This window comes from Thermobia domestica, chromosome 16 (assembly GCF_964235325.1).
Source record: "Thermobia domestica chromosome 16, izTheDome1.hap1.1, whole genome shotgun sequence".
Classification (NCBI taxonomy): Eukaryota; Metazoa; Arthropoda; class Insecta; order Zygentoma; family Lepismatidae; genus Thermobia; species Thermobia domestica.
In genome coordinates this window covers 30,220,086-30,237,329 of record NC_137469.1, presented here as the reverse complement: position 1 = coordinate 30,237,329, position 17,244 = coordinate 30,220,086, and the positions used below count along the sequence as shown (strand labels likewise).

Here is a 17,244-nt window from a genome sequence, read left to right as displayed (position 1 = left end):
AAATGATGGGACCACAGCCAAGTAGAAAATTTATATAAGATTCTCTTTGGATAAGTAGAGTTTGAATGTACTATTATGAGACTTTTTTTTAAAAAAAAGAAAAAGGTGAATTTTGGAAACTTCATTTTGGAGGCTAATAATTGTAAGTAATAACCTGCAAGAAACGGAGAGAAACTTTCGAATTCGAGTGCAAAAGAGCAACTTAACGCGGTCCCAACTTTGGCGGATATACGTAGTAAATAAGAGTTACGATGTTTATCAATACTAGATCTAGTAATAATGAATGTTAACCCTTTCCATAATATACACAATACCTACAAATTTCGAAAAATTCAACAACTAAAGTTTACAAACAACAGGTTTTAAGCAATAACTAAGCAATGCTTCTTTACAAACTTTATCTGAAATTGAACTTACGTGGAAAACAAACCTCAAATCATTTATGATCAAGGATAAAACTTTACCTACATAAATTGTCTAATTATATAAACGGTGTTATCAGGGGCGGCTTTATGATTTTAATTTTGCGTAGGCCCGCTCCCTAGCTTATGAATACATATGCACATTTGATTGATTAATGACAGAACGAAATCGCTTTTACAATAGTGATTGATGCTATTTGTTAAATAATTATCTACCATTAATATAAATAATGGAAAATATATTTACTCTTTATTGTATCTTTTAGCGTTTATATATTTTTCAAATTTAGGGGTAGGCCCGTGCCTACCCAGCCTATCCGCTAAAGCCGCCATTGGGTGGCATGACTACAGTGTTCACAATATCCAATCCAACACTTTAAAACACAATTTACATTGTATGCAGGGGGCGCGGTGGCTCAGTGGTAGAGCATTCACCTCCGGTGCTTGGGGTCCCTGGTTCGATCCCAGCTCGCGGCGTGTGGACTTTGTGGTGGACAAACACCGTGCTCGTGGGTTTTCTCGGGGTTCTCCCGTTTCCTCCCACTTTCTTCATTCCACCATTTCATTCATCTCTCATCATCATCGTCTCCTTTAGCCTAACCGGCATAAACGTGGGACGTAAAACTTAAAGATTTCATTTCATTTTTACATTGTATGCACAATAAATAACCGCACTTGAAATCTTCGTAGAAAATAGATAAATCCCCTAAAAAATTTACCGAGGAATTTTGAATTTTAAAACCAAATATAGAGCCAAGCCCTAAAGGTTATTGACCTAAAGAACTAATTCTAGGCCAATAATGAATTCTGTGCTCATGGACTTGAATATGTAGTAATATTTGATATAACTGTCAGAACATTATGTTTTTCTCTTGTTTCGAGTCCCTTGTGATAAACGTTTAATGTCTTCATCTTCAATTGGGAGACGGGGTCAGAATCCCATTTGGTGTTCCTGCAGTTTGGATCCTACATTAAGAGGGAGATACTGAAGAAAATGGCTGATACAGTTAACACAAACAAATCATAAGGTGTATTATTCATATTTGTATCTGTAACTTTAGCACTTATGATTTATATGTATGTAGATCTTCACACAGCTACAGGGTATAAGTAATGTTTGCAAGCAGTTCATCCTCAATTATATGTACACAACCTCTTTAACGGTTTTGTTTCTGATTCCAAGTAAGTAATCGGCAATTTTTTCTCCCTCCCTCTTGCTCCATTTTTTTCTCATTTTCTGCTTCGGATACTACATTACTAGTAAATTTCATTCATTAACGTATGCATCAAATTATCGTTATACCAAACTTGCCTTACACCAATAATTCTGAATGCCAAATTTACCTACATCAAAATTTCTTAACACCAAAAATTCCGGTACCCAGGAGGGGTGTATTTGCACTGAACTTATTGCTGCGATTCTCTTTGACTTCATACCATAGGTTTATGTGACTAGAAAAATGGTACCATGAACATAGAGCATAATGAACAGATTGCACGGCATCTGTTTTCTCAGACAAATCTCGCTTTGTCTGTAACAGCATGATGCCCGCATCTACGTTTGAAGATACCATAGCCAGGACCGGACTTAGGCATGGGCCACATGGGTCTGGGACCAGGGCGGCAAATTTTGAGGGGCGGGATTTTTGGAAAACATATTTTAAAAACGAGAAACTATAAAAATACATACTTCATCAACGGTTTCCTCGGGGTTCTCCCGTTTCCTCCCACTTTTTCATTCCACCATTTCATTCATTACTCATTATCACCGTCTCCTTTAGCCTCACCAACATAACCGTGGGACGTAAAACCTAAAGATTTCATTTCATTTCATTTTTCCGTTACTTCACATCTCCCCTAAAATAAAAATGGCACACCTGTACCATGAACTCCTTATAGGCGCCCCTGGTGCATAAACAAATACATATATGAAGCATCAGAAGTAATTTCTAATTTATACAAATGCAACACTTCTTCATTGGCCTGTCTTAACAATAGATTCCTGACTTTGTAAAGATTATAGAACGAATGATATTCTGATGTTCTTCTATCATCTCCAGAAGCAACACAACCCTGAAAGTATACCCCTAGTATGAATCCTTGCAAAGGATATGTATCTCCCCCTTCCCCACTTTCACATAAATTTTACTTAAGCGAAGTGAAATTGCTGTAAACACTAACCTTGGGGGAAAAAGTACCTCCATTGAACTGCTGTCTACATGATAATACTGGAAATTTTCATAGGATTTAGGATAAAATTTCGTAGGCCCTCCTGGTTTTTTACTCTAAAAGTCTGAGGGCCTTATGCAGAGTTGTTTTGACATATGATTAGCGCCATACTAAAGGCCTGATTACTGTAGGAAACATATGTTAGTCGAATTCTTTAGTATGACACTAATCACGCGCCAGAACGACTCTGCATAAGGACCTGATAGTCTTACAACAGAGGCAATATTTATACTTATTGATAGTCCCCGCGTGGTCACAGGTGACACTTTAAGAGTTTTCCTTCTGTTAAGAAAAGTTGGTTAAGTTTGTAATTCCACTATATAGTAGATGTTGCCTCCTTTTACATAACAGGCAATGCAAGAACAAAACTGCTAATTTAACTAATTGACGAGTTTAACAGCTTAAAGAGCATTACATCTTGTCCTTGGGTTCTGCTGCACGCTTCAATATATATCACCAACAGCCCTCATAAGGAAGCGCTTATAAAACATATAACGTACAGTTTGCATTAAATGGGGATTAAAGACTGACGCGCAAAATGTCTTGAATTTAGTGTTCCACGGTATACATCATTAATTTATCTATTTATTTAAGAAGAACACAACAGGTAATTCTTCCCAATTACAGTGTTCATATCAGACAGGGCCGTGCCGTGGGGGAAGGGGGCGAAAAATTCGAGAGAAAAAAGGAAAAAAGAGGAAAAATTGCTTGGAATATATGTATGGGGGCGCTGTCGTATACTCTCGTCCCGGGCGCTGATTTTCCACGGCACGGCCCTGATATCAGAGTTACATAGAATAGCTGTAATATATCTGCGAAATCTATTCTAACTCATACCGTGTGTATCCAGAACATTTGTACATTTACTCAGTTTGTTGTACAGTGCACATCCTCCACGTTCGTGTTGGAATTTAAGCTGTTGAGTTTCGAGTCTTTAGACAACGTCGTGGATATTAACATAACTCCGAATCAGACTCGGACTTGAATAAGTTGTAGTTGGCGAATGTGCACACACATCATCATCCAAAACCAATTTTCTCAGTCAGTTCCCCACCATACAATATCACCTAAAAGAATGCTGAATATGACAATGCCACAGGCTCCGGAAGCTAAGCTTTTTGTCTTGACTTAGTGATTATCTATTGCAATATCGTTCGTCAGTTGTAGTCACTTCTTCCTCGCATCTTTCTCCTTCCGCTATATCTTCTTCTTATGCCTCTTACAAGGCACATTCGCGAAGTGTCCCCTCAGGATTCATGTAAAATTGATTAAAATCCGAAGTTTCCGCGGCAGAATATGTATTGTACTACTTATAGCGACCCAAACCGGTAATTTGCACATTTATGGGCCTTCATATATCAGGAATTCTATCTATCATACACTACTATAACGATCGAACAAAAAATTGCTTTTACTTTCTTTAGGTGTAATTGCACATGAATGTGGGCATATGTGAAACAAACTAGATCAAGTACTACTTCTCTGACACATGTTACCTATCCCGGCCGCCATCTTGGATATGCCATATTGGATTCAACTTTTGGTTTTTCAAATAGGAATAGGGACAAGTGATACATCACATTCATGTACAAGTTTCTCGAAAATTCTCTGGTGTAGTGAATTTTATCGTAGCTTGTACCGTTTGGAAGGTATTGCATGTTAAATGCCTCCAGGCACTCCACGAATAGACATTGCAGAGTAATATCACTTATGCTTATGCTTTTGATGTTGACAAGAGCTCCCTCGTGGCTAAGCGGTTAGCGTACGCGCCTTTGGCGTGGGAAACCCGGGTTCGATTCCCGGCGGGAGCTCATGTGGGTCAGATTCCACGTTAATCAGTAGGTCCACGTCTCATATAACCTCGCTGCTGAAAGGGACGCTAAACTAAAATCAACTCAACTCAATTGATGTTGACAACTCAAAACAATTTTTAACTGGAAAAATATTGTAGGCATAAACAACTTTTTACAACACTGGTTTCACAATCTTATTACTTTTCTGTGAGAGATTCTAATTACTTCCATGTTATACTATAACAAGGAAATATTGTATTATAGTCAAAATGCCTAATGTAAATCCAGATTCGACCAGATTTGGATGAAGACCTATCATTTCCGTGTCATTTCCATGTATGCACGTTCAGAGAATATTTCGTCAACGATAAATCGGGTAAAAGATTACATATACACATGGGGCTCCGCAGAACTTTCTATTTCGTTCAATTTTCATGAAGCGCCTGACATTTATTATGCAATACCTTACAAATGGTACAAGCTACGTTAAAATTTACTATATCAGAGAATTTTCGAGAAACTTGTACGTGAACGTGATGTATCACTTGCGCCTATTCCTATTTGAAAAACCAAAAGTTGAATCCAATATGGCAGATCCGAGATGGCGGCCGGAGGGAGGGGTAACATGTGCCAGAGAAGCAGAACTTGGTCTAGTTTGTTTTGCATATGTCCACATTCATGTCGTTACATCTAAAGAAACTAAAAGTAATTTTGTGTCCGAGCGTTATAGTAGTGTGCGATTGAATTCCGGATATATGAAGGTCCATAAATATGCAAATACACGAATCCCGAGAGGACACTTCGTGAATGTATCTTGTTAGTCACAATACTGTATCAAAACATGCCACAATAAGTATCTCTTCCTCTTTTTAATTGAATGAGGAGTTGGTAAAAAGAACAGACTCCAAAACCCTAAACTTCGCAACACTGAACGGAAAAATGAACACATTCGACGAATACGTTCCATTTTCCAGTCACAGGTTTGTGCAGATCTCAGTATAGAGGACTTAAAATTAAGAAATGTGTTCCTAGTTTCTCTCAAGGGGCGTGGGCACCTATATAAAGAACAAAATAACTATCTCAATTTAGCTCGTCTATTTTTGTGGAATATATGGCTTTTTTCAACTAGATTATTCAATTACACTCAATATTTGCTCCTTCCTCTCGTACTGTTTTCAGCATTTCCTCATTAATTTTCTTTTGACCCACTTGAAGTTCTCTATTCTTCCCCATACCCATATTTTGATAGCCTTTAGTGGTTTTTCGTTGTTCTTTCTTTTAATCAGCGATATCAATACGCTTGAATATCGATGGGCAACGTATTTCGAATTGTCAGGGGACTATGTCGAAAAGTCACATTATACTTGGACTTTCAGTCTCCTTTTTTCATATTCACCTCCGGTGCTTGGGGTCCCTGGTTCGATCCCAGCTCGCGCCGTGTGGACTTTGTGGTGGATAAACACCGTGCTAGTGGGTTTTCTCGGGATTCTCCCTTTTCCTCTCACTTTCTTCATTCCACCATTTCACTCATTTCTCACTATCACCGTCTCCTTTAGCCTAACCGGCATAACCGTGGGACGTTAAACTTAAAGATTTCATTTCATTTTCTTTCCTTTTTTCATAATTGGGCTTAGCACTCTTGTAACATTCGACAAACACTACATGCATAATAACTATGCATCAGATTCTATAAGTCTGAATGAACAATATTATTTTTAACATAAATAATTTTATCAGTTCTATTCATAAATGTCTATAGATCTATTCAAAAATAAAATGTCTATAAATTATTTTATCGGTTCTATTCAAAAATCGTTCTGTAGAACTTGAAATTGCAAGGAGCACCTGTTAAATAATAAAAGCAAGTGTAAAGGGATTTTCTGGCCACCTTGTTGATTTAGCGTTTTCAAACATGATATCTTCGCCGTTATCGCACTACTAAAACTAACACAGGCAGAAATTTTCTACCATCCCCGGTTTCAGCATTGATCCTCAGAGAGAAGGTTCGGCAATAGATGAGGAAAACCTGTTTCTGGCAAAGAATCTAGCGATACGCGAATAGGTTTTATTTGAACTCTAGTCCCTCTGTTGAAACCGAAAGACTTCCGGTTTTGATTTTGGATTATTTTTTTTTAAAAAAAAGGTAAGAGACAGTGAGAATATGCTTTATGATATGGATTCAGCATCCCAAGAGTGAGTTCAAACCCCACCCTTGTCTATCAAAACGGGAACTAATAAATTTAGCACTTCTGATTAGAATATTGTACCCAGGGACATCATTTAAGGGGTGGCAGGAAGGGGCAATTGCCGGCTCCCAAGAGTTTGAGGAATACATATACTTTAATCGATTGTCTATTAATATGCTAATACGAAACGTGATAATCTTATGTCGGTGGTGCTCTTACCCCCCTCCTAGACCCCCCGTGGATACGGGCCTGATTACTTTGTATTTAATTCTATCGCCTGCAGAAATGAAATGAAATGAAATCTTTAAGTTTTACGTCCCACGGTTATGCCGGTTAGGCTAAAGGAGACGGTGATGATGAGTGATGAATGAAATGGTGGAATGAAGAAAGTGGGAGGAAACGGGAGAACCCCGAGAAAACCCACGCACACGGTGTTTGTCCACCACAAAGTTCACATGGCGGGGGCTGGGCTATCGCCTGCAGAGCTTTGTTCTTTATAAATATGTCTTTTCATGGAGAGTCTTGAATTTTACCTGTAATCTTTCAAGATAGGGTGTGCCTAAAGTAAACCAGCACCTTATCTTCAAGAGATAACTATGCAATCTCTGACCAAAGATAAGTTGAATCTATAAATTAGAGAAGAATCTGTGTACCTTTGTGTTTTGTCCGTTCGTTGTTGATAAAGTTTCATTGCTGGGAGCAATGCTTGCTTATGAAGAGTAAAACTAAGTCTTTTGTGCAGGAAATAAAGTAAAATGATCAGCAATTGGACGATATTGATTAAATATATATCTTTGTACTTAGGGGTAAAAGTGGATCTGAAAAGGTAGGGGGACGGTAGGTAGTGGCATGACCTCACACCGTCCCCTGCCTATCTTTGTCCATTGTAATTTTTTTTTTTTAGGAACTCGGTGGACGCCGTACACGTTTTGGAGGTGGGGGGACGGCATCCCCTCGTGTTTCCTCTCACTTTTACCCCTGTTTGTACGAAGTTTGAATATTCTAATCTTGCAGTGTGAATATTGTCGCTCCCTACAAAATACATTGGAAATATAGGGAATACGTGCTGCCGTCTATCGTCTATAGTCGAGCGGATCGAAAGATTACGATCTTGGCGAAGAATTTTAGGAACGATCCCAAAAATACATCAAAAGATTGCGATCTTGATCAATAATTAGTTTTTGGATCAGGGGCCAGAAAATTTTTGAACGCTCTTTCTTCTTCTTCTTCTTCTTCTTCTTCTTCTTCTTCTTTTTTTCTTCTTCTTCTTCTTCTTCTTCTTCTTCTTCTTCTTCTTATTATTATTATTATTATTATTATTATTATTATTATTATTATTATTATTACGGAATAAGCACATCATACTGAGTTTAGTGATAGTTTGGATTTGGCTACACTATATGTAGTTCTCCAGATATAAGGGGCACAAGAAAATTTTTAATTGAAATATATTGATCTTCAGATTGAGAAATGTGCGTGAGGCCGATATTCACGTGTCTTACGTAACAAGACGCTTATGGTGTCTAATAGGCGTTGAGTTATTCGCTAAAATTTAAGGAAGTGTGGAAGCATAGTCAAAACTCTTAAGGTGAAGAACGTATAATTTGTGTGTTCAATTGAATAGAATTATTAAAAAGTATGTCAAACTATTAGGGTGAATATTTGTTTTCGTTGCATTTTTGTGTGCAAATGATATACAGCAAAGCCCTACCTGTTTATAAACCAAATGTATATGTTGTGATCTTGCCAAAGGTTGTCAAAGCATGAGAATGAACCGATCGAGAGGTTCTGAGAAGAAATAAAAAAAAATTAAACAAGTCTGGTTTATCTCCAATATATGAACCAAAATAACTCATAACTGAAATAAAAGACAAGAAAAACACTTTCAACCTTGTGAGATCAGAAAAACAGTGGCCCTTGCGTATTCTGTTTGTTTATCCTGCTTGAATGGAATTGACTAACAGAGAAGCTTTTTCTTCAGTTTTTATTTTGACAACATGGTTCTAATTAACGCGTTTTACAAGTCAAATAAGCTCTGGCATGTTCTCTTATAAGACAGGAAAAACGGAAAGGTTATTCCAGGTTTTCCTTTTTTTCCTTTGTTAATTTTAAAAGTGTGTTCTTCTATTACCCTAATTCATTTATCTTACTAACTGAAACACACTATGTTAGATTTTCAAGACAGGGAGATTATTGATATTTCTGCATTAATTTAGAGACTGTTTTCGTATCCATAACAGTTTCACAGTGCGTTTGGCAATAATTCTTTCCTTTGAAACTAGACTGTGTTTAGGAAACTACAGTATGTTTAAGAGAGTTGATAAACATTTGTTCTAGTTTGCTTAAATATTTTTGCGAATCACTTCCTTTGTATATACAATAACTTGAATTAATCTTCTCCGATTCAAACGTTGTTTGTATAAAATTCTCCAAGAATGTATGTGTTACTTGTGTAGCATTAAAACACTGAAAGACAAGCGCGGAAATTGGATATACATTGCAGCTTACAAGGGTAGGGTAAAGTGGGGTACAGCTATACACAGTTTTTCCGTAGCTAAATAATTCTTGCATTATATAAGATATTAAAATGCAACAAAAACTGAACAGAAGGATAGAGTTTAGGCTATCATACAATATTGGTTATTTTGGTTTAGTGTTAATCATCTCTGGTTTACTTACTCATAAACAAAATAATACAATTTGTCTCACTGTACCCCACTATTGGGGTAGAGTGAGACATACACATACTTAAATGTTTCTTCTCTATTAGAAATTTAACGCATATCCAAAAGATGAAAATCAACAGAAAATGATAAGTATGACATTTGACGTTTAGTTTTACAATTATGGTGATTATGGTAACTTCAGTTTGATGTCATTTCCGTTTACAGTTGCAATATCCTGAACAACTGGAAAAATATATTTTCCGTAAATTTTCCCACATTTTCGCAGAAAGCTAACTATATAGTTATGGTTATCAATATCGAGTTACAGAACTTTACCAATGTAATAAATGTCTTTTTACAGTGAAATTCTATGTAGTCTTTAAAATCATCGAGTAATAATTCAATTTCTTCATCTGATGAGAACAATTCGGCCAATTCTTCCTCTACATCTGGATCGACTTCATAGTCAAAAAGGAGTATCATTCCATTTTGTACTCGTTTCCTCTTTATTGTTTTCTTGATGTTTCTTTTCTCAGCCAATAATTTCTTCTCTGGACACATCTCTGTTTTGTTTGAAAGAAGTGTGTCACTGTACCCCAATAGCATATTATCAATGTTAATCGTATCTCCTCGGAACTACAGAAATGTTTCACTATTAAAAATATTGTGATAAATATCGACAAATAATAAAGAATCTCATGCTCTGAAATTAATACCAATACTCCAATTATTTGATTTACTTTGATTTCTTCAGATATAAGAGAAATACAGAAAATTTACTTTGCTTAATTGAAAATTACTGAACTCTCTCACAGCCTGTATCCTTCGCGTCAGCCATTTGCCTATTAAGGTAACAGAGGAAGGTCAACAGCTGCATCTCTGTACATCCAACATTTCCAGCTTCATGCAACAAATAATCAAAAAAAGCTCTTGACTCACTGTACCCCACTTTCCCCTACATTACATTCCTTCGTATTTTCGTATGTTTATTCCTTTTGGCATTATTTGAATATTTAAAAAAAAATATAAAAATAATTATAATAAACAGTGCAAGCGCTCTGACCGTCTATATGACGTTTGTTGAACTGAGTGTTACGGAGTAATGAATTCAGAGGGTGGTTCGGGGGAAGACCAGCTTGCAACAGGATTTGTCATTCAGATTAAAGCCTTCGAAGCTGCCAGCTTGCAACAGGATTTGTCATTCAGATTAAAGGAAAGCGCCTGAAATGTCCATCAACCCGCTATACGTAGCTGCTCTACTGGTTGCCTTTCACAAGGGTATCAACCTTAACATCCTAGTGCCAATATTATTCTAATAAGGTCAAAAAGATGCCCAAAATGTGGAATAGAAAAATAAAGACAATTTTTTTGAAATTTTGAATGAGAACTGTCAAATCTAATCAAAATTTGAAGTCGACCAGCGAAAATGATACGTTTCTAGCACTTGTGGTTTTCGAGATCTCATTACCTAAAGGATGGCCACAAACAAGCTTTTCTTGACCACAAACATATAAACCTTGCATTTTAATATATAGACTAGCTGAAACTGCGCTCTTTACACAGCGTATCATTCACATATGAGCATGAATCTCCTTGTCATTCCTCACAGCATTTATACATGTTCCTCTACAAACATAAGTGAAAGACGTCTTGATAATAAAAAAAAATCGGTAAGGGGTACCATAAGGGGAAGAATTTTTCGATTATTTTTTCAATATCTCGCACGGTTTAGAAGATTTGAGCCTACTTCTGGTTGGAGTTTCTAATTCATGTATGATCAGAGTAGTGCCGGACTGACCACGTTCGCTACTTGCCAACCACCAAGGGTCCAAGGTCCGACGGGGCCCGCAGAAATCACAAAGTGTAGGACCTGTAGGCCTTGGGAGAATTTTTGCGATCGCAAATTCTTTCTTGAGTCTTTCTACCACAAAGGTTGCGGAAGCCTAAGTTCGTCATTCCGAAAGAAGTCTTTTCGGGTCCCCTCTTAGTAATTTTCACACTGCTTTCAAATTTCTTATTACCCTCCCATATACTCAAGTCACATGTAGGAGGGCATTTTCAAAATTGAAAATCGTTAAAACTAGACTAAGATCTACAATAAATCAAAACCATTTGTCTCGTTTACTTTTTATGTTTACAGAAAAAGATTTATTCCAGAATGTAGACAAAGAAAAAGTAATTGATTTGATTGCCTCATCAAGTGAAAAACTGCGTAAAAATCTGTGAACGTAACTGAAGTAACTTCACGATTACATTTAATTGTCTAGTATTATTGTAACTTTCTTGTGATCTGCTTTGTACTACATATTTATTTAATCCAGAAAATATTATTTTGTCACTTATATTTTGAAACTGACGTGTTAAATTTATATATATATATATATATATATATATATATATATATATATATATATATATGGGGAGCCTTCAAGGAACCGCGCCAAGGGCCCTCAACTTGGCCAGTCCGATACTCAATCAGTGTTTTCTTTCTTCTTGCATGCAGGATGTAATAAGCAAATACATTACACACACAATTAATTATAATGTCAGTGATATATAGGGTTCATTGGACAAAACACTCCAAACAATAAAGATTCATATTAGACTGGAGAAATAGTTATCCTTCGTTTTTTTTTTTATCATCATTTGGCCAGAAACAAACGCCTGAGAAATATGCAACCCCTCTATACAAATATATGGTGTTGGAATGTAAAACGCGTAGGATGAGATGCTTTAACTTCTTAAAAATTTCAACACTCCCAGTATACCTCTAAAAACGTAATAAAGAAATAACGGGCATGCTCTTTAAATATTCAATTAGAACTGAACAATGTACACAAAATTTGCAATCGATGAGTGGAAAAGGCATCTTTGTAGAGATTACGGTTTCCGAAAACTCACTGTCGAAAGGACTGGTCACAAACATATAAGCGTCCATAAACAAACTTTTCTAGCATTTTAATATGTAGATATTATACTTTTCTCCTCTGTCAGGAGATCGAGATAAGATGTAGTCGTTAAATAGGGGTTAAATAAAAAAATGCCTGAACCTTATGAGATTTCACACCTTGTTCCTATAAAGAAAAAAAATATTCAATACAAGCTCGAGTTAGCACGTAGATGAATAAGCTAGAGCCTAGGTCTGCATGCAGGCTATGGACAGCATATTGTGTCTATCTTTTCCCTACCTTATGTAGTCTTCACAGAATATATTAATTTAATGTACTAGATAATTCCTATGTCCTCATTTCTGTATTTCAGATTATAATAATCATTTTCTATTCCTTTTGTTACCAAATTTGAGAATTAATCAATGGTCAATACTCACCAAAAGTGAGTAACACCAAGCACCGGCGCAAATCCAGGGGGGATGAGGGGGACATATCCCTCCAATCTTGGAACTGGGGGACTGTCCCTCCCCCCAATAATTCGATTTGAAATGTGTTTCTTTCGGGGGGGGGAGAAATGTGATGATTTGTGTCCAATTGCCACAAAGGAAAGTGAGATGAAATTGATACCCCCCCCGGAATAAGCCTCAAATCTGCCTGCCTCCCAATGTTGAAGACAACTCTGCTCCCCTGATCTCCACAGCATTTTTTTTTACTTCATAAACGTTTTGAACATCGCTTAAAAAAAAGAAAAGATTATGGGAACGGTCTTACCCGTCCCCCTAAATGTTGAAGACAGATTTGCGCCGCTGACACAAAGTAGATTACCGATTAGTTCAGTATTGATGATTATTAAAAGCGAGTATTCTCTTAAAATATCTCACGAATGATATTAACTTCTGTTTTGGAGAAAAACGGAAACATTTCGAGTTTGAACAATTTTGGGGGAATAGATTATTTAAATCCAAGAATGTCTAGGGCAAACGGGGACGTCTAAGAACCCTGTTCCCGTATTAAAACAGAGTGGACCCTAGCAATAATAGCATTTTCAAATTCAGTAAATAGAAATATATTTGGAATTACATTACTTTTTAAGGGAAAGGCGCTTCTGGAAGTATAGCCTAAACCAGCGGTTCTCAACCGATGTGTCGCGACACACTGTGTGTTACGCAGTCCCCTAAGGTGTGTCCCGAAATCTTAGAATTTAAAAATCATGAAGAATTTAATAATAATTAGTTAAAATCGAGACATACTGTATCAGTGAACACTTCTGTTTTAGTAAGGCTCGGTGCTATATAGAGTCATTATAAAAAACTAATTTCTTTCACTTTTTTATTATTTCACAATTATTTATAATAAAAAACATCAAAAAAGTGAGTCGCGATGTCTTGGAAGTTCAGTAAAGTGTGTGATTTGCCGAAAAGGTTGACAACCATTGGCCTAAGCAACCAATCCGGCCCTGAGGATGGTTGCTTAATATAGGTGGTCGTTAGAGGGAATTTTAGTATATTTACTCGACATTTAATACCCCATTATTATAGATACCCTGTGCACTGAAGAGAAAAGATAGAAACACATTTGAATAACATAATTAGAAGAATAAGAAAGTAGAAGGAAAAAGTCGATAATACCGTATCCACAACATTGTACCCAGTGACGACGCCAGCATTAATTTCTTGGGGAGAGTAAGTGCAGAGGTAGAGAAAATTTTTGGGCACCAGGTATTCTTATGTATGTCAAACTGTCGTTTTTTCAGAAAAAAATGTTCCGGGAGGCACACGTAGTACTCCGGGGGGCACTTCTGGTACTACTATACTAGGCAACTAGTACTACTATACTTCTGGCAAGATATTTCATTTACTTTACTATACTAAGTAAGATTTCGGAGGGGGGGGGCTTAAGCCCGGAAGCCACCCCCCTAAATACGCCACTGTCGTTGATAATTACCGTGATGTATTTAAGGCGATCGTCGCTATTCTTATTGGAGGCACGAAGTATTTCTATAATATTAAAGCAGAATATGTGTTGAGGAATACACATGCTTATGTGGTATTTTGCGACTTTTTTTGAACTTTCTAAATTTACCACCAATGCTATCCTAGTTGGGAACAGCATAGAATCAGTGCTGATTTCAGATTTCCCCCCAGAACACTTTCAATACAGGGATACTTGAATATACTGATAACCGACATTCCACATAAACAGAGAAAAGATTCAGGGGAAATTATGGAGTTCAGAGGGAGAATGTTCTTTCTTGGGAACATCTCCTGAAATTATTACTCCAAACAATATACATATTAAAAAAAAAAAGTATCATTCTAGGCCTCATTAATATAAACTCAGATTATTTATCCCGAATTATTTCATGCTTTTTTTATCTAGCTACTACAGTAAAGCAAAAAAAAAACAGTCTTGAAATTTAGGCTTCGTTATTTTAGTTTCCGTTTCATTTTATTTTTGTCGAAGCAGGGAACAAAATGATTTTGTTTTCTCGAAACATTATTAATTTATTCTTGTAAAAAGAACAATAGCTTCTGAAAATGCAGGCAAAAGCATGATAGTGTGGCTATTGAAATAATTTGTTTATCTGGATTGAGAAACTACTGTCGTGGTTTAATATAAAAGTTATACATGATAACAATAATATTTTAAGTCGTTTTATATAATGTCTTTCCACATCTTTTACTTTATTGATTTAAAATATAAAGATCTATCACAAACTATTACAATGATGTGGTACGTTTTAAGTGTTTTTATTGATTCACAAGAAATATAATTTTTCTGTATGAATACAGTATGTGTGTGGGGGGGAAAACCCTACTGGAATGACGTGCGTGCAAATGTGTTCGATCGCTACATGAATTATTTTAAAGAAAAAAATCCAATATACTGAACAAATTCAAGGTTCAAGGAAAATTTTGTAAAGGTTTATACTTTGAAGGATTTTATACAGACAAAACACTAAAGAAATGAAGTATCAAGTAACTAGGTTAATTGTTGAGCTTAAAAGTGAAAGCTTATTGTGAAGAAATTGAATGAATACTTACTCTTGTGCAAGGTTTGATTCATGGGTTACTTGTTGACAGGTAAATAGAAGCAGAAGAAACAACAGCAGCGCCATGTCTCGATGCAGTATTGCTCCACCCGCCCCTACTCCCTTAACATATTGATCCCGCGCGGTCTGGTAAAGATGGTTCGCATGCTTCCTCCCCTAGAAGATATTGCAGTTCCACGTTTTTTTCTAGTAAACGCTCACATACACAGAGAGAAATACGCACATAATACAGTCTTTACTGTATCATACAGCTCTCCTCACCCATTGCAGACACTTTACTGGTTCGTGGAATATCGCTGTACTTATACTTTCGCTCTCTCTTTTCCCTACCCAACCGACGACGAAGCAAACAAACTTGTATTCGGCACATGACAGAACGCGGCTGGTCTTGCGCACTTTTCTGTAGCTTATTGCATCTATGTTCCCTAATGAACCACAGTTTGTTTTAACGCTGTTGAAGATCGCTGATGATAAATACATAGACGCAACGCAAAAAGTAACAATTCGTTCATTAATTAGCACCAATTTATGTATAATTACAAGGGCGGTGGCAAAATACGAAATCCTGGAGACTAAAGCAAATTAAAAGGAAACTGATTTCATTTTTGTTTTAGTTTTTTTTTCACTTGAGTAGCTTAAAACACGACTCATAATATATATATAGATACCATTTCTATATATATAAATAAACCATTTCCGATTTTAACGTTGATCACTATATAGCAGAAACGTTAATATATAACAAGAAATTATTTCCTGTAATCGATTCAGTAACCCAACTATAAATTTCATATCCATTCTCAACTCTCTACTGAGGGGCACGGTGGCTCAGTGATAGAGCGCTTATTTCTAGTGCGTGGGGTCCCTGGTTCGATCTCCGAACAATGGTGGACAACATAATGTACGTGGGTTTTCCCGGGATACTCCCGAATAATAATCGTCTTCTTTAGTTTAAAGGGCATAATTCCGGGATGTTAAACTGAAAATTTCATTACTTTTTCTCAACTCTCTACTGAAACCGGAAGTGATACAAATCCATTACAGTTTCCGGTTCAATATTGATCTACATAGAGCAGAAAATCAGGCCGGTTGCCAGCCCAAAAATGTAGGGGGGTGTAGAAGTTAGGGGGGGCTGATCCAACCATATTGTAGTTCACCATATTACACACTGAGGAAAAAAATTGTAGGTGGCGTACTTAAGAAAGGTAGCTTACATGAGTAATTCCTGTAGTTTTTGGACTTAACGTACAGCAGACATATAACTGAAAACGCATGTTTTATAATACTTTCTGGATAAGTGTTCCATCTATACGTACTTTCCGCATGAAATAATGTAGGCGGTCAAGATCTCATATACAAATGGACTTACATAACATACAGCTGAGGAATGTAACATAAGTATATGCATGTGATATAGGGAAAACTGTTAGATGTCAGATATCCTGCAACGGTATGATGTAACATCTAAGGGCAGTGTCTATGTAGCATACGGATAACGTATGCTCCGTACTGATTTCTATAGTAAGGAAGAGGATACCGTATATTTGTACAATATACCGCTATCCGGAGAACGGATTTTTCTCAGTGTAGTTCATTTGCAAGCCTATCGTGAACATTTTAGGGGGCCGGTAAAAATTTAGGGGAGCCTGGTCCTCTAGACCTCCCTGGATACGGGTCTGCAAAAAATGATAACAGCGAGAAGCGTTTTTGGAATTGATTTAACATACTAAGAATCGCCTTTCTTACCCCTCTATACAAAACGAGAAGTGACAAAAATTAACAACTTCCCGTTTTAACGATGAATGCTATAAAATATAAACGTAATATATACCAAAAAATGTTTTTTTTTTTTCTGCATTCAAGCGTTCTAAGAATATAGACTATTCCATTAAACTGACGGAAAAAGTAAAAGAAGACGCAAAAAAGCAAAATGAGTAAAAACTAATGTAGTTGACAATTCCTATAATGTACCTAAATTAATCTTATCATGTAAATTTTGCCATAG

The 17,244-nt window shown here is 36.5% G+C and overlaps 1 protein-coding gene and 1 long non-coding RNA gene across 4 annotated transcripts in view; one reads left to right on the top strand and one right to left on the bottom strand.

Moving 5' to 3' along the window:
* Window positions 1–15,588, bottom strand: part of LOC145672964 (voltage-dependent calcium channel subunit alpha-2/delta-3-like) — a 169,912-nt gene extending 154,324 nt beyond the window's left edge. For all 3 annotated transcript variants that reach the window (XM_081742228.1, XM_081742229.1, XM_081742230.1), the window contains exon 1: window positions 15,232–15,588. In XM_081742228.1, the coding sequence (XP_081598354.1) occupies window positions 15,232–15,305 (74 nt within the window). In that variant the 5' untranslated portion in view covers window positions 15,306–15,588. The remainder of the gene's footprint in view (window positions 1–15,231) is intronic.
* The window catches only part of LOC145672966 (uncharacterized), a 123,639-nt gene that overhangs the window by 64,506 nt on the left and 41,889 nt on the right, over window positions 1–17,244 (top strand). The gene's annotated exons all lie outside the window — the stretch shown is intronic.